The following is a 24,142-nucleotide window of genomic DNA, read 5'->3' as shown; positions in this document are numbered from 1 at the left end:
GATTTCAGGAACCAGTTTAGCTAGGAAACACAAGCCCTTGGAACTCGGAGTCACCCAGGAATAAGCTTTCCTTCCACAAACAAAATACACATCATCAGGGAGAGTTTTGATAAAACTACCCATGCCTAGTGTCTCCATCTGCTCTAGACACGTGTCGGCATTAATGATATTTTCACATTTATCTGTGGAGACTTTTCCAATAGATACCTTCTTATGTTTGGTTATACGCCCTGACTTGTGACTTCCATCAACATTCCTGCCTAGTAGTGACCTTGTGAGTCTCTCTCTAAAATGAGTGTGGCGAGCCATTGTCTGATCTGATAGGTCAGCCTCCCAATTCTCCAGGCGCTTTGCATGAGATATGTTTAGGCACAGCAAAGATCTGCCTATGGAGTATTGTCGAAGCGTCAGACTAGGGGACCTAGTGTTATTGTACCTCCCTTCTATGGGCCTCCAACCCCTTAATTCGAGTACTTCGGATATGTTTAGAGGGAATGGCACTAGTCCTATGTTATGCTGCCCTTGAGGCACGTGAGAGCACACCCAACACTCGGTTTGGTTTAGCACCTTACCCACCAGGGAGTGATAATCCTCCAAAGGATGCCCGCCTATATTCAGAGTACTGGGGGACTGGCATCGTTGGATGCATCTCTCTTCAACTAGGGAGTTGCAGAACTTGCAGATACAATACTCATCAGACAATAGCCCCTCACACTGCCTCCGAGTTCCTGAGCTAGCAGACCTTTTCATAACCCCTGGACCAAGTTTGATAATGGGCTGCTCAGGATATTCTATTAACTTTTCTTCGGCCTCTATTTCATCCGTATCACTCCCAGAACTCTCCTCCATTCTCCTTCACAAAAATAGAATGTCCTAGAAAAAGTAAAAACAAGGAAAGTCCTGGAACAAAAGAAAAACAAAAACCGCCACTCCATCGCTGGAAAGATAGTTCTGAGGCAACGTCTCTGGTTCAGGTGTCTCATCTGCAGGCTTTAGGTCTCCCGGAACAGGTTCACAAGTGACAGTTCTATGTCGTCGGTCTGAGTCTTGTCTTGCACTTTCTCCGGATTATGAACTCTCCTGCAGTGGGTGGAATGGACCCAAGTGTCTCTCTCTGCAACCTTCAGTGATGTAGTACTGGTCAGCAGCACTTGGTACGGGCCTTCCCAACGGTCTGTTAAACAACCTGAACGTAAGAAATTGCGGATCATAACGTAGTCTCCAGGTTCAACATCATGACAGTTCGTTTCTGGCATACCAGGTGACAGCATTTTTAGTTTTTGTTGTTGTTGTTTCAGCTGTCTACTCATTCTTATAAGATATTGTACAGTCACTTCATTATTACACTTTAAGTCGTCTTGTGGACTCACGATCAAATGAGGTTGTCGTCCGAACAGTATCTCAAAGGGGGACAGATTAAGAGGAGGTCTAGGAGTGGTTCGAATGCTGTGGAGGACCAACGGCAAAGCCTCAGGCCATGCCAACCCAGTTTCAGCCATTATCTTACCTAGTTTGTTCTTGATAGTACCGTTTACTCTCTCCACCTTACCACTGGCTTGTGGTCGGTAAGGGGTGTGAAGTCTGCTACTGATTCCCATGAGTTTACACATATTTTGGAAGACATCACCAGTAAAATGGGTACCCCTATCACTTTCAATGATTCTAGGGATACCGAACCTACACACAAAGTCTTGTACGATTTTCTTTGCAGTGAACACAGCAGTATTAATGGCTGCCGGATATGCTTCTACCCAACCGGAAAACACATCAATACACACTAACACATACTTTAGATTCCTGCACGGTGGTAATTGGATATAGTCAATTTGTATTACCTGGAAAGGTCCGTCTGTAGGAGGGATGTGGGATGGCTCAGTTGGAATAGTTTTCCCAACATTTTTCCTCAAACAAGTAAGACATGACATTGCTTTCTTACCAGCTTGAGAGGAAAATCCGGGAGCACACCAGTATGCTCTCACCAGTTTGCACATACCTTCTTTACCCAGGTGAGTCAGGCCGTGTGCTGCTTCAGCCAGGCTTGGATAGTATGTTCGGGGAGCTACAGGCTTACCTTGTCCATCCCTCCAGAGTCCTGAGGACTCTTGACCACATCCCTTCGCCTTCCAGACCGCCTTCTCCTGCAGGGAACACAAATCTTGCATTTCAATTAATTTCTGCGTGTCTAATGTCTGAAAAACCATCATAGTCTCGGTCGATACAGTCATAGGTTGCCCTGCTGCCCATTTAGCAGCTTCGTCTGCCCTGTTGTTGCCCAATGACACTGGGTCTTCTTCAAAGGTATGGGCTTTGCACTTTATGACGGCTACTGTTCTGGGTAACTGTATCTCTGTCAGAAGTCCTTTTATGTGTTGTGAGTGTGCCACTGGTGTACCTGCTGCTGTCGTAAAGTTTCTAAGACGCCAAAGGGCCCCAAAATCGTGCACTACCCCGAAGGCGTACCTAGAGTCAGTATATATATTGGCTGATTTACCCTCTGCCAGTTCACACGCTCTCTTTAGTGCTACTAGTTCCGCCACCTGGGCTGAGTGAGGTGGACCAAGGGGTTCAGCTTCTACCACATCCTGATCGTCTACAACAGCGTAACCAGTACATAGCTCTCCTGTCTCTGTCTGTCTATGGCAACTTCCGTCTGTATAAAACGTAAAATCTACATTTTCTAAGGGGGTGTCACGTATGTCGGGCCTTGCAGTAAAGGTCTGATTCAGGTGTTCCATACAGTCATGCGTGTCAGTATTCTTGCCTAACTCATCATCAACCAGGGTCTCCTCACCTCCCACCCTTTGTGTCTCTTGAGACACATACGGAAGGTATGTAGCTGAATTTAGGGTGCTACATCGTTTGATGGTGATGTTTGAGGGTGCCATCAGGGCTAGTTCCCACTTTGTGAATCTAGCTGAAGAAACATGTCTGGTTTGGGCTGAATTTAACAGAGCTGATACAGCATGGGGTGTATAGATGGTTGAATTATGTCCTAATACTACATCCTCGCTCTTACTTACTAGAAGGGCCGTTGCTGCTACACTTCTGAGACATGTTGGGAGTGACCTTGCCACATTGTCTAATGTGCACTGTAGTATGCTACCGGTCTACTAGCGTCACCATGTTTCTGTGCGAGGACACCTGCTGCACAGCCATCAGCTTCTGTACAAAATAGCTCAAAAGGCTTTTCATAATCAGGTATTCCCAATGCAGGTGCTCTTGTCAGACTATCTTTAAGGTTAAAGAACGCTTGCTCTGACTCTTCTGTGTGTACAACACGCTCTGGTTTTGAGGAAGAGACTAGCTCCTGCAATGGTAATGCCAGAATAGAAAAACCTGGGATCCAGGACTTACAGTATCCACACATCCCCAAGAAAGTACGAATCTGCTTCTGGCTCTGCGGCAGGGTCATGTGTTGTATGGCCTCAATTCTGTCGGTTGTCAGGTGTCTTAGCCCCTTAGTGAGGCAGTGTCCTAAGTATTTGACCTTAGTCTGACATGGCTGTAATTTATCCTTTGCCACCTTGTGCCCTGTTTGTGAAAGATGAAGCAACAACAATTTAGTATCATGCAAACATGACATAAAAGAATCAGAGCACAACAACAAATCGTCCACATATTGAATTAGAACGGACCCATTGTGGGGTTGAAAGGATTGCAAACAGTCATGTAAGGCTTGGGAGAAAATACTGGGGCTGTCAATGAACCCCTGGGGTAGTCTGGTCCATGTGTATTGCACTCCCCTGTAGGAGAATGCAAAAAGGTATTGGCAGTCAGGGTGAAGAGGGACTGAGAAGAAAGCAGAACATAGATCAATGACAGTAAAATGACTGGCAGACGGTGGAATCTGCATGAGGATGACAGCTGGATTCGGCACTACGGGGAATTGGCTCTCAACAACTTTGTTAATTCCCCTTAAGTCCTGGACTAATCTATAGCCCCTCCCCCCACTCTTCTTCACAGGGAAAATGGGACTATTTGCTGTACTGGCTGTACGAATTAAAATCCCTTGTTGTAACAGCCTCTCAATAACAGGATATACCCCTAGTTCCACCTCCGGTTTTAATGGATACTGTGGGATTTTTGGAGCTATCCTACCACTTTTTAGATTGACCATGACAGGGGCTACGTTTGCCATCAGTCCAGTGTCCTGTCCATCTCTGGTCCATAGGGAACCTGGTATTTCCAGCAACATCCCCTTTACTTGAGATGGACTTTGTTCTATAACAGGAGAGTGTAACATTAACCTTTGAGGGGTGTCCAATATGTCCTGTACCTCATGTGCAACCTTCTCGGGTATATCTAGGAACACACCATCTGAAGTACAGTATATGACACATCCCATTTTACATAACAAGTCTCTCCCTAGCAAGTTAGTAGGAGCCGCTGCAGCCAAGAGAAACGAATGCTTAGTATGCAGAGGCCCGATAGTAACTTCGGCGGGTTTAGTTAGAGGATAATGTAACACTTTTCCCGTCACCCCCATAGCTGGAATAGTTTTGCTGGTCACCTGTAGGTTGAAAGGAGAGGTTATCACAGATCGGGCCGCCCCTGTATCTACAAGAAAAGTTTGTTTCCTACCAGCTATGTCAACTATCATTGTTGGTTCTTCACTCTGACTCTCAGTTAACCTCACTGGCTGTAGACTACAGGTATGACCTGACCGCCACCGCTGACTATTGATTTCCCGCGCAGCATTTGCTGCCGTAATATGCGCGGGTAGATGTGAGTCTTCTAGTTTATGTGAATCCCTCCTTGGAGGATATCTATGTGACCCACCTCTCTGTGTATTGAGTCTTTCCTTTTTACACTCTCTAGCGTAATGTCCTTCCTCGTTACAGTTAAAACACCTGATCACTTTAGGTTTCCGGTTATATGGGTTGTATGCTGGTGGTCATGTATGCACCTTTTCTAGAGCCTGTATACTTACCATCATTAACCTATCACTTTTCTCCTCCCTTTTTCTAAAAAGGTTTTTGTCATGCTCCACAGCAGACTCCCTAAGAGAGTCTACCGTGACGCCTCTCCAATTAGAGAAAATTTAAAGACGAGAGTACAAACCACATTACCTAAGGCCATCCATCAGTACTCCTACAGCTACCTCTCTGTGATGTGGGTCCTCACTTATGTTGGATATCCCAGTAAATCGTGCGATCGCTGTTATAGCTCTAGCAAAGTAATCTGAGGCAGTTTCACTATCCTTTTGTTTAATGGTGAAAATCTTACTCCAATTTACTACTACTGGAAAACAGATGGCTAAGTGTTTGACAATTTGTTCTATATTCCGTTGGTTAATCTCATCAGTCAAGGTTTCATCTTCCTCCAACAAACAATCTTCAATAAATTTTTGTATGTTAGTATTGGGAGGAAGACACGCCCTCAACACTACCCGCCAATTCTTACTGGTTGGTTCGTGAGCATTTCCTAAATCTTTAACAAATTTCTGACATTTAGCTAACTCTTTTCTAGGATCTGGGAATTCAGTCATAATGGAACGTAATTCTGATCTAGTCCAGGGACAATGCATTGTAACATTTCTTAAAGGAACTACACCATCCTTATCCGGTTTCCCATTGGGAACTGATATTATGCGGACCGGGAACGCACCCTCTGGTACACTGACTTCAGGAGACACTACAGGATTTACTGGTCCTAGATTTAGAACGCTTTCACTCCTAGTGATCACGCTACTCTCACTTATCTCAGCCATTTTCTCATACTTGCGCTGAGCCTCTAGTACACTAACGGCATGGGCAATGGCCGAAATCACAGTGGGTTCATCTTCACTTTCAGATACACTTGATTTAAACTGGTTTAAAACAGGATACAACTTAGCAATTTTTCTATTTTCAGTTTTAACAACGGCTGTACTTACCCCTCCCGCCACATAAGGTGGCGGGGGCGCGCTTGCGCTGAGTTCGCCACGCTTCGCAACGGTTACATCCGCCTTGCGCTCGCTTTTCGTCACGCCTACTTCCGGTTTGCATTCGCTGCTCTGCCACGTGTTACTTTCCATTTGCCACAATTTTAAACAATCATTATGTTTATTCCTCACTTTCGTTGAGGTAATCAACCATACTTTATCTTTTACAGTATTTAGTACCTCTGTATTAAAACTTCCTATTGTTGGGAAAGGCCTATCACAATCTTTGGTCATCTTGACCCACGTGTCACAATACACAGTTGCGTATGCACCATATTTCTTACACATGAGAAACTTCGCTGAACCAATAGGGCCTTCCTTAGGCAGTACACTGACTTTCTCTAGCGTATGCTTAGCACCCATGTTGAACAATATACCTTCTACCCGGAACACAGACACACCGCAATGCTCTGTTCCTTCCGGCCAAATGTGAAACACAGACACACCACAATGCTCTGTTCTTTCCACCTAATAATTTCAACTCTGTTGCTATACTCACCGCTAGAGATCTATAATACTCGGTGAACGTATGTCCGTGGACAGGAAGTTCGGCATTTGGAACGCACATGCGTTCCACTGCGGAGGTGGAACCCTGACTGACCTAGTCTCCGCGCACACGAACCCTGACTGATCTAGTCTCTGCGGAGGTAAGTAAAAGGATGAACTCTCTCTCCCTATCCCCCTCCCCCTCCCCGCTCGGGTTGAAGTTGGACATGATAAAAAAAACAAGTGTACTAAGAACATCCTATGGCTGCCGGGTAAGCAGTAAATGTGGCATGTGGGGTGGGCTGTGTGCGCTCTTTATGTTGAGCTGAACTTTCCATGTTTTTGCCTCTCCTCACACTGAGGGGATTAACGCACTTGTTCCACTTCATATGATCTACTGAAAACGCAAAACAGTGAGAGCACTCATCATCATCATCATCATTTATTTATATAGCGCCAACATATTCCGTAGCGCTTTACAATTGGGGACAAACGTAATAAACTAATAAACAAACTGGGTAAAACAGACAAAGAGGTGAGAAGGCCCTGCTCGCAAGCTTACAATCTATGGGACAATGGGAGATTGACACAAGAGGTTAAGTATACATTTTGCATCTTGGCCCAGCCAGACTGCAAAGGTAGGGTGACTCATAAGCTAAATGATCCTGTCACACAACAATGTTATTCCGGGGGTAGTTGTCTTGTGTGAAATTGTGTAACAGGCTAAAGGTAGTGAGGTTAAGATGGTGGTTGAGGAATATTATAAGCTTGTCTGAATAGGTAGGTTTTCAGAGAACGCTTGAAAGTTTGTAGAACAGAGGAGAGTCTTATTGTGCGAGGGAGAGAGTTCCATAGAGTGGGTGCAGCCCGAAAAAAGTCCTGTAACCGGGAATGGGAGGATGTAATGAGGGTGGATGAGAGACGCAGATCTTTTGCAGAACGGAGTTGCCGAGTTGGGAGATATTTTGAGACAAGAGAGGAGATGTATGTTGGTGCAGCTTTGTTGATGGCCTTGTAGGTTAGTAAAAGTATTTTATATTGGATTCGGTAGAAGACAGGCAGCCAGTGTAGAGACATACAGAGTGATTCAACAGAGGAATAGCTATTTGCAAGGAAAATCAGTCTTGCCGAAGCATGTAAAATAGATTTTAGGGGTTTGAGTCTGTTTTTGGGAAGACCAGTAAGGAGGGAATTGCAATAGTCAATGCGGGAGATGATTAGTGCATGAATTAAGGTTTTAGCAGTGTCTTGTGTGAGATATGTGCGGACTCACTCAGATAACTGTTTTGTGGGGAGTTTCAATTGGAGACAGCAAACTTGAGAAAGCAAAAAGAACAAAACTCCATATATTTCTCCAACCTCAGGTTCTCTGAGTAGGTCTGATAATGCCCTCTTTCCTATGGTTAACTGAAAGGAAAACATCCTCTTGGATTAATGGGACTTCATGCCATGTCTGGGAGATTTCCTTCCCTCTGACCACAGCTTCATGTTTTACTTCACTGTTCATTAAACTCTCTCTCTACCCTAGGCTTATACTCGAGTCAATAAGTTTTCCCAGTTTTTTGTGGTATAATTAGGTGCCTCGGCTTATATTCGGGTCGACTTATACTCGAGTATATACGGTATATGTATGTATATACAGGGGCGGGCTGGCCAGGGGGGCATCGGGTAATCGCTGTTTGGGCGGTGTGTGTGTGTGTGTATATGTGTATATATATATATGTGTATGTATATATATATATATATATATATATATATATATATATATATATATATACACACACACACTTTGGAATAAATTAATTAGCATTTGCCATCCTTTCATTCCCTTCATCAGTGTTCTCAGATATTTTTAGCCACATCAAATATAAAATCCCATATTCATTATAACCAATATTTTTATTATACTGGCTAGAGATACTTTGTTAAGCAGGTACATCTAAGTGCATTGTATGTACCTCACTGTAAGTTAACAAGCCAACATAGGAAAATAATTTTCAGGCACAATTTGCTGTCAAACGGGCCAATATGTTTGTATTGTATTGAGAACACTCTGCAGAATTTGAACATAGGACACTGCATTGATATTATAAGGAGACTGAGACATTTAGGGCTCTATTATATGAAGAAAACCCATTTTTGTGGCAAAAATTTGTGTTTTGGCTAGGGATAGGGAGAAGCCCTATCTATCAAGGGTTAGTAAATAGGAAGCTTATTTAATAAGGATCATACATGTCGTACATGTGCCGCCACAATCATCCTTAAGCTATAGACATCTCAGAATAGTAATAGCAGGATTATTTCATAAGAACAATGATTGATTTATTTAAATAAATCTTTTTCCTATAAAAATTGCAGCATTCTAATTCTTTTTTTGATATTTTTTTTTAATATATGTTTTAACATTCTTATTTATTTGTGGAAAATGGACAGGACCTATTCCTCCTCTCCTCCCAATCATTTTTTTTTTTTTTTAGCAGCTCCACTGACTGACGCAGAACAAATCGGCTTAGCGTGTAGAATTTGTCCAGGCGCAGATGATCGATTCCATTATACTCCCACTTCAGGGTTTACCAGATTCTAGCTGTCATTTTGTAGAATGTACTAAATAAATAACTAGAATGATTGGTTGCCATAGGCAACATCTCCACTTTTTCAAACCCGCAGCTTGATAAATTTACCCCCAAGTCAGGATCACACATGTGCAGATGCATGAAGTACCAGCTGGTCGAATCGGTAAGATTCCATTGGCGCTGCCAGACCGTATCGCCAGGGAGTTGAGTATCACTCAGCTGCCCGACAAAATTTTCTAAATAATTTGCGGCCATACAAGATTTTCTCAAAAATCTTAGTTGTTGACGCATAATAGTAAATACAACCCATAAACTGATTTCTTTTGCTCATAATATAGCGATAAAGCGGATAGGTATCCTTAAAATCTCGCAGAGTCAGCTGAGGGATACTCTATGTTTCTGTCTGGAGCTGTAAGGGTTAAGTTACCATTTGCCTGGCTAGTCTTAGGGGTCACACATGCACAGTGGTACTGAAAGTCTAGACTTGGGAATTAAAGAAATGCTAACAAGAAATAATACAATTTTATTTAAAAACTGTTGCCAGATGAAAATAAAAACATTCTTCCATTATCATCGTAGTGAGATGGCGATAACAGAAAGATTGCGGCATTACTTGAACAGCCGTGATCCTTATTAAATAGCCCTACCCCTGCTTTGTATGGAGAGGATATTACCGGCAAAGTATAGTGAATTTTGCCACCGGTGGGTGTTTTCGCTGACCATAGGAATTTTTTCCCTTTAATAAATAAACCCGATGTGCAGTTTACTGTATAAAAGCAGAATTAACCTGGTGGCGCTCATTGCAAACAATGCATATTATTTTGTTTTGGAAATCCTACATACACAACAATTAGTTTCTGTTCAGTTGTTAGATTCTGAAATTTTAGTTTTGGTGAATTGAAATTCTGTGCAGATAATTAGTATGGGAATTTTTAATATTGTAATATTTTAGATCCTTCATGAAGGATATAATCAAATGTCTGCAAATTAAATAGTTTTTCCTCCTTTGGGTAGACTGACTTCCAGAAAGATACACAGGCATTATTTTACATGCCTCAAAGCTGCAGTAAAATTTGCAATGTCATAGCAAAGAATATCACGCAGTCAGAGCTTGTCCTGCAAAATAGTCATTAATTTGGTGTTCTCATTGCTTGTAAAGCGTTTACACAACAAACTAATTAAAACAATTCTGATTTAAACTAATTTGGCTGATTGAAATCCAGTTAATTAATTTATATGTGTTTTCACTTAATCCAATCAGATACCTTTTTTTTATATATGTCTTTAACAATCTGTTAAATACACTAGCAATCAGCTCTTCTTTTTTTCTCTTTCATCCTGAAAAAGCCATTTCATCTGACTAAAACAGCGAAACACAAACCCTGCCCTCTTCATTCATTCAATTGTAGGTCAAATTGCCTCAAATCTGTCAAATTGAGCAGTGATTTTGATTTGCTTTCAGATTTGATAAATCAATACATTTTTGACTAAATTCAGCAAGTCATCCTTTTAAATGATTACCTCCCAGTTGCTCTTTGAATAATACAGACCAAGCTGCTTAATTTCTGGATTATATTCCAGGTTTACATGTTCATCACTTCATGGATATTTGTCTGTAGCAATTAAGTCACAAGGATTTAAAATAGGCTTAGTAACAAGACTGATATTGAAGTAGTTTTAATGTAGCGTTTGAATTTCTGTAGTATAATTCTTCTGTGAACTATATAAATCCTTCAACTAGCTGTTTTTAATATGAATTCCTCAAACACAAAAGCAGACTGCTAAAACAAAAGTAGAACTTGGCTTCCCAAAGATATTTTGGAACAGATGGTCCCTTTAACACAGGCAGACTCTAATAGCATGTTTATTATTTTGGATAAAATGGTTGCATGAACAAATACGTTTATTCTTATTTAACTATAATTTGAATGTACAGCAAAATTCAAAAGGAAAAAAAATGATAGTTGTGTTGTTTTAACATATTTAGTAATAATTAATAATCCAACCAATAGCTATGCTGGATTTGCTAAAACAATACATTTAATCCAAGAGAGACCGCTATGTGTAATAACACATCAGCAGGCATTTTAAACAATTGTTACAAGATATAAAAAACAGAGTTGACAATAAAGCTGGGCAGCACATTGGCTAAGTGATTAGCACTTCTGCCTTACAGCATTGGGGTCATGAGTTCAGTTCCCGACCATGGCCTTATCTGTGAGGAGTTTGTATGTTCTCCCCGTGTTTGCGTGGGTTTCCTCCGGGTGCTCCGGTTTCCTTCCACACTCCAAAAACATACTGGGAGGTAATTGGCTGCTAACAAATTGACCCTAGTCTGTGTGTGTGTTAGGGAATTTAGACTGTAAGCCCCAATGGGTCAGGGACAGATGTGAGTGAGTTCTCTGTACAGCGCTGCGGAATCAGTGGCGCTATATAAATAAATGGTGGTGATGAAGGAGCTGGGGGCCACAGGTGAGGGCTCGGAGGGCCACCTGTTGCTCATCACTGGAGTAGAAGAACCAGGACATTGGTCGAATTGTGTGTCCACATAATTCCTGTCAAAGATTGCATACAGAAACAATATTTGGAGAGGAACTTGAATAATTAGTTTATTATTGAAACACTAAAGAGATGCTAATTATGCCAAATCAAAGGTGACAGGTGACAACTTTTTAATTAGAATAAAGATGGCAAAAAATATCCTGTGACCGCCTCTTAAGTATAAGCAATATCGCACATGATTTTAAGAAAAATTGAGACACTTGTAGAAGCCATTAGATTGTGCAATAATCTAACAAATGTTTATAGCAGACTGAAAAGAGAAAGAGAGTGTATAGAATTTGGATGCATATGAAGGACCGTCCTTTCAGAAGGAGAATTGGATTGAATGATGGGTGATACATTGCAAAACACATACATTTCTATCATAGGAAATCTTATTTTTATTCTGCAGTTCTCCTTGGGAATAATTCCTATGTGATTAAGTAAGTGATTCTGTCATATTACTATACTCGCACATGATGGAATAAAACTAATGGTTTGCCATGCAATTATTAAGTGTGTATTTGGTACTGATTAGGATAATAATGTCAGGAAACTGATGCCAGTGATATGTTTTCTCTCACACAGGCAGATATATTACATTTTTCATGGATCCAACCCAGTTCCAGTATGTCATTAGAAATGCCAAGAAGCTCGACTTCCATGAGTTCTCTAATGAAATGGCATCCAGGACGTTCGACTACCCCCCTCTGTCAGAAGCAAAGTTCCCACAACTCAGGGATCGTATGAGCAAAATATATAAAATCATGCAGGGTAAGCCTTTGGACAAACTTACTGACAGCATGATGATAAATCTCCAACATGTATTCAAATGGAAATTCTCACAAGCAACAGATTGGAAAACAGAAAAAATGTACCAGTTCTGCTGCTCTATCATGTTCGAAGCCAGTTTTATGACACTCTATGGAAGAGATCCTGTTGCAGATGGTCGCAAAGTTATTAGTGAAATGAGAGAAAAATTTACAAAGTTTGATGCCAAGTTCCCCTATCTTGTCATAAACATACCCATCGCGTTGCTAGGAGATACCAAGAATATTCGTGAGCAACTGATAGATTTCTTTATGCCTCATAAGATGGACACAAGGCGTGGCCTGTCCGAGGTTATCCAGGCTCGGAAAGAAATCCTTGAAGAATACGATGTGCTCCAAGACTATGACAAAGCAGGTAAGGACTCTGTGAATTGTTACTGTGTGTTATAGACAAAATAATTTACTGTAGACCTTTGAAATAAAAAAGCCAAATTGCGACCTTGAAATTTTTTTATGCTTCTTTTAATTGGCTAATGATAAAATGTTTTACTCTCAAACAACCATATATAATAATTGATTTTTTTTTTTTTTGCTGAGGTGGTAAAACAAGATACTTAATGCTGATAATGAGAAAGAGATTATAACTGAGCTGCATATACTCCCCTTACTTCACCCCCCCTCCCCCCTCCACAGACATTACATTTTAAACTATTCTCATTAAGCAGAAAATTAGACTTCAGAAGCCTATTGGTCCTCATTAGCATTCACTGATCCTTGGCTGGGTCTGTGTCCTAACATCTTTTAATTAGCACACTGCAAATCTAATCAGTGTAATAAATGCTATTAATCTTCCTTTTCACTTATTTTCTCTCAGCACATCATTTTGCCTTCCTTTGGGCCTCTGTGGGGAACACGATTCCGGCAACATTCTGGGCCATGTACTACCTTGTGAGGCACCCAGAAGCACTTGCAGCAGTGCGTGACGAAATTGACCATTTGCTGCAGTCAACAGGTCAAAAGAAAGGCGCAGACTATGACATTCATATCACCAGAGAACAGTTGGACAACCTGGTTTTACTAGGTAATTTATTTATGTTTTTATCTGCATCAAACCAAGTAGCAGCAAACTCAGTTTATCACACGTTTCTGTTTACTGAGAAGGTGGAGGACACAGCTGCTTAATTGACATGATAATACCCATTTACATCAATTATAAATTAGGTAGTTTATATCTGCAGATACTTTTGTTGCATGTAAACATTACAGCGTGAGCAGTTAACAATATAAGACAAAGGACTAAATTTGAGATTACAAATAATAATAAAAAAAAATACTATTACCTTGATTGATTCTAAGCATCTCCTTGGGGAAGGATTCAATTGATATAGATATTAACAGAGATTTAAAAGGTTTCTTTTGTTGGTTATATTTGAATGACATAAAGTACACCTAATATGCCATCATGTTTCTTCTGCATGTGTAATACTGAGGGGTTTATTTACTACATGACTATAAGGCTGGTTTTCTGTTGCAGTGATTGACAACCACCTATCGGCATGATTTATCAAAGAAATCTCACAGAGCCAGCTGAGTGGTAAGGCTTTACCTACCGCTTTGCTGGACCAGACTCTGAGGGGTATGCTGGTTCACACAGGCGCAGAGCAACTCAAAGCTGAGAATAAAAAGATGTTAATAAACAGATACAAATATATAAAATAATAAAAAAAAATATTCAAAGAAAATTGGCAATTGAAAAAATGCTTTATTTAAAAAAGAAAGCATCTTTCATTGAATTTCTTATCCATCTTAGGAGGACAATTAATGACCGAAGAAGGTTTGCGGCTGTACATGTGCAGGCTCGATCCTTGTTAAGTATGCTTTGCATGGGGAAACTATTGCCGGATAATCCCGAGCGCATTTATTGCAGAACTATCGAGACCTTGACAGGTCAAAACAAAAAAAAAAAAAAAAAGTCCCAGCTGTGGTAATAGAGATTTCCGCCGTTTGATAAATGGAGCCCCAAGTGTGTAATACCAGGTATGGGGCCTGTAAATCAGAATGCTGGGGACTAAGGGGTTTCTGGATAAATGTGCATCAATTGGAACTCCGTTAACTTAAAATACACTAAATTACATTTAAAATTACTCCTGTTCTCACACTATTGCTTGTATGCCTTTTTATTATATTGCTTCTCATATTAACTATATAAACAAATTTTCAGCGATGTCTGAAAAGCAGCATTTATTTACGAATACTTTTCTTCCTGGTTTAAAGAACTTTCTGGGTAAGAGATCCCTTACCTGTATATATAGTAAAATATATTCTATTTCTTATTTCTTAACATGCAGCAAAATGCATTAAATACTCACAAATTCTGTCTTCCAATATTTGCAGAATAGCGGAGTCTAAAATGGTCCACGTCACATCTAATTCTGCTGCTGAGGGCCTCTCTAAAGGCACCCCTTCCCCATTCAGGCTCAGATTTTATGCTGGGAACTAGGGATTTTGGCTACATAAATGACATTTTATGTGGTAGTAAATGGAATTAGATAAATGCCTACTAAGTGATAACATACCAGTGTTAATAGCATACACTCACTTCCACTTGGCAGCGATACATCTACATTTGATTACTGCCCTACTACAGCATCTATAAGAACTGGGAACGTGTCTCCACCATTATTTCAGCAGTTTGTTTCTATGGAAAGGTTAAAACGTGGTCCATTAATAGACTACTGTGGAGACAACACACTAGCATCCGACGTATCATTTTACCAACATCTCTGTTGTAGATCCACATGTTTAGTTAGTAGAATTTCATAGATTCCATAGAAGAGACTCAAGGACATTTGTGTAATTAGAATGTATTTCAATACACTAAAGAAGTAAATGCTCAATGAGGTGTCAGACAACCCTCCAGGAAGCCCACCTTTTACACAAGTTACAGACAGAAGGGACTTTCCACCATCAGGCGATTTTAATGGTTTGTCCTTGCTCACTCTAGTTTTTACTAACTGCATTGCATTACCTCTTTAGTTTCTTTCTCTGCTTTTCAGCCATATATTTATATCATTGGGTAGAATCATTTGTGATGTATCCAAGGGAAATGAATATAAAGCTCCCAACTGCTATATTTGTTTCCACTGTGAGAGCAGCAGAATTACATTGTATGCCAAAACGAAGTCTTTCATATGGATGTTTTATGAATTTAGCGGGCCAAGGTAGTTCTTGTCCCCCCCCCAAGAAAGTAGTTTGATTTTATTATTTTAACTTATTGTATATTTACTTTTTATATTTGTTCACTAAGTATCTCAGTATTACTTGATAAATATGCTTCCCCATGCAAAGGCAAAATTTACGATCAGTGGAATTATCACTGGTGGAAATGATGTTATTGCCGATGTAACCCCTTTTATGTATAAGCCAATGTGATAATAAGCCCTTGCCGGCAAAAATGTTAAGACTGGAGAATGTTCAATCAGAATGATTTATAGAAATGGATATGAGATAGATGAATAGTATTTTACTGTGAGAGATGATACAAATAATTTCATATTGCATAAAATTACAACAGTAATACTGCTGTCCAATTTGTGAATATTAAATGCATTGCCAGGGACTAATCTTCTCCAAAAATAGGACTGTCCCTAGAAATTTCCACCTAACCAGGTGATGAGTATGAGGAAAGTTTTGAAGCGATAAAGGCATTTGCTAATTTGATTTACATTTAAAAAAAAACCTCCATAATACATCAGAATTAGTCTTCCTTCTCGTGTATGAATGAAAGTAGCAAACAAGATTAATTCTAAGATATGCTCACAAAAGGAGGTGCATCTGCAATCAGCCAACCAGAAGCAGCTAGCTGCTGTGGGCAATAGTCATCATCATCAGTGTGTATTTGCATCTATGCTCAAAAACCCGCATGTGATGAGGCTACTGACAGGCGTGTATATACGGGACTGCCTCAGTCACAGTTATGTGAACATGTCAATACTGTACAAGGTCTGCGTTTGTCTTCCCTTTCTCTCCCCCATTCTGCATTTCCAAACGTTAGGAGGCGCAAATGACAGATGCAACCAAATCTGCCCTAATTAAGTAAAAGCTACCCATATTTGCAGCAGTTGGCAGAGGAATGGTTAATGGCGTAGTATAGTTACCAAAATTACTTATTTTTTTACCCATCAGTCGGCGTTTTGTGTAGGGGCACAAGGGGAGCATTATAAACGCAGGATGAGTGACATTATGTCACTCAGTGTTTTAAGCGCCCCCTAACTATTGACGTACTAGGATCCCCTAACAGTAGTGCTGGCTGGGTAAGGAGCAATGCTTAAATAAGTTGTCCACTTAAAGTGTTTTACTGTTAGAAGGATTGGGATCTGATGCCCATGACCCCCTGCCCTTTGGAAGATACCATCCTGGCAGATGTCCAATGGCCTTTCCTTTTCTCCCAAGCAGTGCATGTTTCTTGATGTCTTTAATTATAGAATTATAGGCTAATTCTCTAGGAAATATAGTAAACAAGCTGGCTCTTCCACTGACAGATGGGCGCTGTGGGTGGATAGAGCTGGTGCTTGCAATGTACGTGTCAGGTGACATATGAAATCTGGCCAGGGAGCCAAGAGGGGAGGAATCAGGGCAGACATGCTCCAGCATTGCTTTGTGTCATTGTGTGAGCATCGAGTCGACTTGTGCAGTTAGTACAGGGTCACAAAGCCTCTTCACTGAGGTGAACCCACGTGGAGCTCCTGCATTTACTGTGGCCCGTACGGAAGCAGAACAAGTTAAAATTGTGGAGGTACACCTCTTGGTTCAGGCCCCATAAGTCAGAGAGCCGTCACCCTGCACCCATTTTAGATACGCCAGTGGTTCATCAGGAATTGGTGAGTAGTTTAATGGAGTGTATTCAAACCTAGATTTGGATTGAAAATAAATAGATATGGATGGTTTGGTTGAGGAAATCCTATTGGTAGTGTGTACCTCCAACATTTAAACTTTTTGGGACAGTTTAGGCTGCCACCGGAAACAGGCATGTCCGTGTTATGCTGGGGGCATAGCCGCATTACTTTGGGGCATGCCACATCCCTCGGGGATGTGCCTGGCACTCCTGAAGTTCTAGGCTGCTCCAAACCACCCTCCACATCTCCGCCTTAAGAACAAACACCCTTACATTGCATTAATTTATGTTTTCTTTTTAAAGCTTCAGAAATAAATTAAGATATTACTATTTTTTTTTATTTTTTTTTATTTTTTTTTTATCTTTTCATAAAAACATGCAAACACATTTTGTACTGTTTTAAGTTAGCATTTCATTTTACTTCATTAAACCCTATGACTTGGCATGAATTATAGGATGAAACATCTCTTATTCTCTCCTAATAAGCCGAGATTCAAGATGACACTTATTTAACAATGTATTAACTTCCATTCAAGTGTACAAATCCATGCTGCTTACCAACTGTATGTTAATTATATCCGAGCTCTTATTTTCATCTTTATTTCAGACCATATCACCCAGTATCAGACAGAGAATAGAAAAATGTTCACTATAAGGGTCTACAGTCCTAGAAGAAATGAGGTCATTGATCCTAAATAATTATTTTACCAATGAGAAAATTGAAATTAAACAGTTCCACGTATAGTACTCAAAAATAACTGTGCTAGAAAGAAGGTGGGGCCATTGTAATGTATGATAAAGGAGCCCCGAGGGCAACTGAAGTAGGCTCTTGGTTACATCAACTGATACAGAGTCTCCTGCTGAGTCTTATTTTTGGTTTATATGTGCAGATGTCATTGACATTTCTTATTATTAATTTAATAAGCAAGTATATAACAGCTCCTGACGCCCTGCCTCAGAATATATGAGATCAAGAATATCCAGATCCCAAGCTATTGCTCTGTTTTATTTTTGCAGCAGTTGCTTCGGAGCTACCCCTTGGAGGTAAATGACCTCCAGTGAACTCTTAGACTGAAATTCTATATTACTATGTTTAATATATTGAAGTGATACATCCACTTTCAATGATTCTGCCCTTTGAGTCGGTGCCTCCTCATGGCAATTGCTTCTTTTAATCATCAGCTCTACAAGGAAATGCTAGAAAGTATGGAAGATATGAATGGTGGGATATTCCTTGGGTGACAGAGATTTATATAGTAATGTAGTACTTCACGTGTATGCAAATAAACAATTTATAAAAATAATTGAAACGTATATTGAGCAAGGAGAATGAAGGCGATAAGCAAGTAATACTAGGTTTGCATAGTATATTATATCAAAGCTTGTTTATTACTAATCTAGATAATGTTCTTAAAATAAATTGTGTTTATACTTCACTAAATATGTCTAGACAGCATGCTATCATCATCAGCAGCTATTTACATAGCGCCACTAATTCTGATGCGCTGTACAAAGAACTCATTCACATCAGTCCCTGCCCCATTAAAGCTTACAGTCTAAATTCCCTAACATACACACAAACAACCCCCGCCGCCTCTTCGCCACCTTCAACACTCTCCTGTCCCCCCCCGCCCCTCCTCTCCCCTCCTCCCTCGCCGCCACCGACTTTGCCTCCTTCTTCTACTCGAAAATTGAGGCCATCCGACTCGAAATCACCTCCTCCGCTCTTCCGCCCCCCCAATCTTCCTCCCTCCCCCTTCCGCCCCACTACGGGCGAAGAAGTACACTCTCTTATTTCATCCTCCCCTCCGTCCTCCTGTCCCCTGGACCCCATCCCCTCCCACCTCCTTCGCTCCCTTTCCCCCGCCAACTGCTCCCACCTTGCCCACCTCTTTAATCTCTCCCTCTCCGCCGGCATCTTCCCCTCCTCCTTCAAACACGCCCTTGTATCCCCCATTCTTAAGAAACCTAACCTTGACCCCACCTCTCTCTCTAACTATCCCCCCATCTCTCTTCTCCCCTTTGCCTCCAAATTACTTGAGAGGCTCGTCTGCAGCCGCCTCTCCACCTACCTCTCTGACCACTCCCTCCTTGACCCTCTCCAATCTGGCTTCCGCCCCCTCCACTCCACTGAAACTGCCCTGGCCACAGTCACTAATGATCTCCTCTCTGCGAAAGCCAGGGGCCACTTCTCCCTTCTCATTCTCTTGGATCTCTCAGCGGCCTTCGACACTGTTGACCACCCGCTCCTGCTCCTCACCCTTCAATCCTTTGGCCTCTCCGGCCTGGTCCTGTCATGGTTCATCTCCTACCTTGCTGACCGTTCCGTCTCTGTCTCCACCTCTGGATCTCTCTCCCCACCCTCTTCCCTTCCAGTAGGGGTCCCCCCAAGGCTCTGTTCTCGGACCCCTACTGTTCTCTCTTTACACCTCTTCCCTGAGGAAACTCATCAGCTCTTTTGGTCTCCAGTACCACCTTTATGCCGATGACACCCAACTCTACCTTTCCTCTCCCGATCTCTCTTCCTCCCTCCTCTCCAGGGTGTCCGCCTGCCTCTCTGCCATCTCCTCCTGGATGTCCTCAAACTTAATCTCGCTAAAACCGAACTTATTGTTTTTCCTCCCGCTCATTCCCCCTCCCCTTCCGACCTTTCTATCACTGTTCTCAACTCCTCTATTTCCCCTGTTCCTCATCTTCGCTGCCTCGGTTTCATCCTTGACTCCTCTCTCTCCTTTGCTCCTCACATTCTCTCTCTCGCCAAATCCTGCCGCTTCCAGCTGCGGAATATCGCACGCATTTGGCCCTTCCTCTCCCAAGATGCCACTAAGGCTCTTGTCCACGCTCTTATCATCTCCCGCTTGGACTACTGCAACCTCCTCCTTACCGGCCTCCCCCCGCACTCATCTCGCTCTGTACTCAATGCAGCCGCTCGGCTCATTTTCCTTTCTCGCCGCTCCTCTTCTGTCTCCCCCCTATACCAATCCCTTCACTGGCTCCCCTTCCCCTACAGAATAGTGTTCAAGCTCCTCACACTTACTTTCAAGGCCCTCTCCAACTCCACTGCTCCCTACATCTCCAACCTCATTTCCATCCACGCTCCATCCCGCTCTCTGCGTTCGGCTAATGACCGTCACCTCTCCTCCCCCCTGGTTACCTCCTCCCTTGCTCGCATCCAAGACTTCTCCCGCGCTGCCCCCCTCCACTGGAACCAGCTCCCCCACTCCATCAGAACATCCCCCAACTTGTCCAGCTTCAAACGGGCCTTAAAAACCCACCTCTTCCTTTAAAGCCTTCCAGTCCTCCTCCTAACCGACCTCCTTCCAACCTCCCACCTCCCGCCCTCCCTATCCTGCCCTCCTCCTGCCTCCCTCCTCGTCATTATCCTCTCCCCCCTCTCCCTCTCTGCGTTCTCCCCCTTTCCTCCTCCTACCCTTGTGTCTCTGTCCGTCCTACCCTCCCCTTAGATTGTACGCTTCTTTGAGCAGGGCCTCCTCTCCTCCTGTTCTCCACCACCTTAACTCTGCTCTCCAGCTCCTTGTCTCCTCCATGAGGTCCTCCTGCCCTTCTGCCCCTCTAGCTACACCGCTGGGGGCTCTCACCTCTCATCTAGCTGTACATTGAGCTTTCGAGTTACTGTGCTTTTTGTTAACTGTACCGTGCTGTCTCACCCTGTATCATGTTTCTGTCTGTCCCTGTACGGCGCTACGGATACCTAGTGGCGCCTTATAAATAAAAATTCATAATAATACCAACAGAGACTAAGGTCAATTTGATAGCAGCCAATTAACCTACTAGTATGTTTTTTGGAGTGTGGGAGGAAACTGGAGCACCCGAAGGAAACCCACGCATACACAGGGAGAACATACAAACTCCACACAGATGGTCGGGAATTGAACTCATGACCCCAGTGCTGTAAGGCAGAAGTGCTAACCACTAAGCCACCGTGCTGCCCATGCTATCTCTTCTATCCTTTAGAAAAACTGATAATGCCTGGTAGAGTGATTCTTCTCTATCTTCTAGAACTCAGAAGCCGTTCATAATACATAAATTATATGATTATTTTAACAAAATGCACTGTACAGACTAGATGAAACCCCATGGCATTATCAACAATAGAACATTGATCTTAGCTAGCACACTATACCTTGTCCTTTAAACCTTTTTTTTATCAATACCTGTCCTAGAGCTGTTTTTGATGGAAAAGGAGGAAAACATAACTGTTTTTCAGATACATTCATTCATAGGCCAGTTTTAGTGTTGTTATTTGGTGATCTGTTACCTGAGAGGGTAGTAAGCAGCAAAATGCTTCATGCAGAGTTGCCAACTGTCTCTGATTTAGATATTTTCTCATAAAAATATTGCTGTTTTTTAATATTGGTAACTGTCTTGGCTACTCGCACCACTTTGGTTTCTGAATGCAATTCCCTCTCTTTGTTCTTTATAAAGTCTATAACTTTACCCACAGTATTATTAGTGCCAGTCAGACCAAACTTGCAGCAAGAATTATTTATGATCATGGGTCTTATTGAGGCGTAAAATTACCAATAAAACAATTACAGATTTCACCAGATATAGATAAAGACACACCCCTTATCTGAGTTGTACTCTTTGTTTATTTTAAAGAGTGCTACATCAGTGCGTACTACAGATTTAATTAATTAGATTGTTATCTTACAACTGTGTTTTCATGATTGTAGAAAACAGTATTTCTTGCAGTTTGTTCAGTATGATTAATTTTATAATGAGCCAGTATGATATGACAGAATGTAGCTGTAAATACCATATCCGTTCTTTTTGAGATTGTACAACAGAATTTAAAAATGATGTTACATGGAGGGATCTTTCTTTTTATGTTTAGCTACCAGCTAGAAATAATATGAAATGCTGCACTTATTGGCCCTAATGTGATCTGGAACAAATATGCCTTCTCGGCTCTTGAAAGATCATGTCACATGTGGCCACAATCAGGATCGAATTAACATATGAAGTCCACAGAAGGCGGATATATCCTTGTAGAGCGGAAACTATGGGTTTTGTTTATCAGAACCCTGCTACATTGAAGATTTTATATTGCTGCTTACGTCAGGGATAGAAAATCTTCGGCCACACATTTTATTAATCATCATCGTCATCATTTATTTATATAGGGCCAACATATTCCGTAGCGCTTTACAATTAATAAATGTCAGCGTTGCCCAGCTCCCCAGAAACACTGGCTAGCAGCAGTAAGAGGAGTCTCTGCGCACGTGTGAGCCAGATTGCCAACTCGTGCATGTGCACTGGAACTGGAAGCCTGGACTTGAGCTTCCAGTTCGAGTTGGTAACAAAATAAAATAATAAAGTAAAAAACAAAAAACCTTTTAATAATACAGCATTTTTTTTCCTGGGCTGAGCATTGGATATCGCCATCCAGAGATAGCGATAGGAGGACAGCAGCTGTACTTGTACCGCCGCAGTCACTGGCCTGCCATGTTGTGATGGGGGCATGGCTACACCTCGGGGGGTGCCAGACACTTTGGAAGCACTAGGCTGCACCTTACCCCCTCCTCTTCCATCCTAATACACATTCTTTGCTCAGCTGTGCACACCAGTGGAAAGTGCCACCTGTTCACCACTGATCCACCCAACTCTCTGACAATAAGGATAAAGCTGTCCCAATCTTGACGGCATGATAGAACCGCTAAATTGGGACCAACCTAAATTGGGAAAGTACAGAGGTATGCACATGGGAGTAAATTAAACACAATAATACAGATATTCAAGTTTCAGGACGTGAAATTCTGTACTTTTTGCCATACTTGGCAGTTCTCCCATTTCATAACAAATCTGATGTGTAAAGAATATCAAAGACATAAATGAAAGGTTTAAAACGTTAAATAGCACTTATGTATGCAACCCATAGATACACGCAGCACAGATTACTTTACAGCTGACAACAAATATATTTGCTACCATTTTAATCTGATCCCTTACTGTTGAAAACAAGATTTAAAACATAACTTCTCTGCAGCTCCAAGACTCAGTAGACAATTTATCAATGGGTGATGGGACTTTTTTGTTTCACCTTATACATCAAAGTGTTATTGTCAGCGATAGCGCTGTGATTACTGGCAATAACCCCTGTGCCTTGCAGGGCTTTCAGTTCCACTGCGCATGTGCATGTCTGTAAGCAGGCTTGGTGTGTGGTCATACATTCAGGGGCGTGGCTAGCCAAACAGCGGTGCAAAATTTTTGGGAGGTGTGGTCATGCATTTGGGGGCGTGGCATACGTGCCATTGGGGCGTGGCTAACATCAAAACCACTAGGCTCTCAATTCGCCGGAGCGTCACATATGTTCAAGCACTCCTGACTTTCAGGACATCTACCACCACAGTGTAGTATACAAACAATGCAGTGTGTACACAAACAGTTCAGTCTTGGCCTACACCTTACATTGGGCACAACATTCACCAAAAATTGGTATTGTCCCTACTAGAATCACAACATTTCACACACTGTGCTGCTCTCTCCTACCTGTTCTTCTCACTTTCTCCACCTGTGGCTGCTGGTTTCTTTAGTTGTGGCTTGTCCGGATCCAGAAATGTTAAAGGACCTATTTTGAAAAAAGAATGGCTACATTTAGAAAATTACAGCCAGCCCCGGCGTTAAATCAATAGCACCCACGATTAATAATTAGGCCTTCCTCCAGCCCCAACATTAAAATAATACTATTCACATTTAATAAATAAACCTATTTCCCTTCCTGCAAACAGCCCCAGCAATACCTATTTCCCGCAACCATCACTGCCATTAAATAATTCATAGTCACATTTAATAAATAGACCTCATTCTCCCTAAACTCACCCCAAGATTCAATAGCCCCCAAACCACCCCATCTTAAATTAATAGTCCCCACTATTAAATTGCCTCACCATCACCCTACAAACAAAATAGTGCCCATTAATTAGCCGCCACC

The 24,142-nt window shown here is 41.8% G+C and overlaps 1 protein-coding gene across 2 annotated transcripts in view; it reads left to right on the top strand.

The window, feature by feature from the left end:
• CYP7B1 (cytochrome P450 family 7 subfamily B member 1) overlaps nt 1-24,142 on the top strand; it is a 187,507-nt gene that overhangs the window by 110,100 nt on the left and 53,265 nt on the right. For both annotated transcript variants that reach the window (XM_075213578.1, XM_075213577.1), the window contains exons 3-4: nt 12,112-12,708; nt 13,168-13,374. In XM_075213578.1, coding sequence (XP_075069679.1) covers nt 12,112-12,708; nt 13,168-13,374 — 804 coding nt within the window. The remainder of the gene's footprint in view (nt 1-12,111; nt 12,709-13,167; nt 13,375-24,142) is intronic.

The sequence above is a fragment of the Mixophyes fleayi genome, chromosome 5 (assembly GCF_038048845.1).
Source record: "Mixophyes fleayi isolate aMixFle1 chromosome 5, aMixFle1.hap1, whole genome shotgun sequence".
Lineage (NCBI taxonomy): Eukaryota > Metazoa > Chordata > Amphibia > Anura > Limnodynastidae > Mixophyes > Mixophyes fleayi.
Note: the sequence above shows the minus strand (reverse complement) of the source record. Positions and strands in the feature narration are given on the sequence as shown.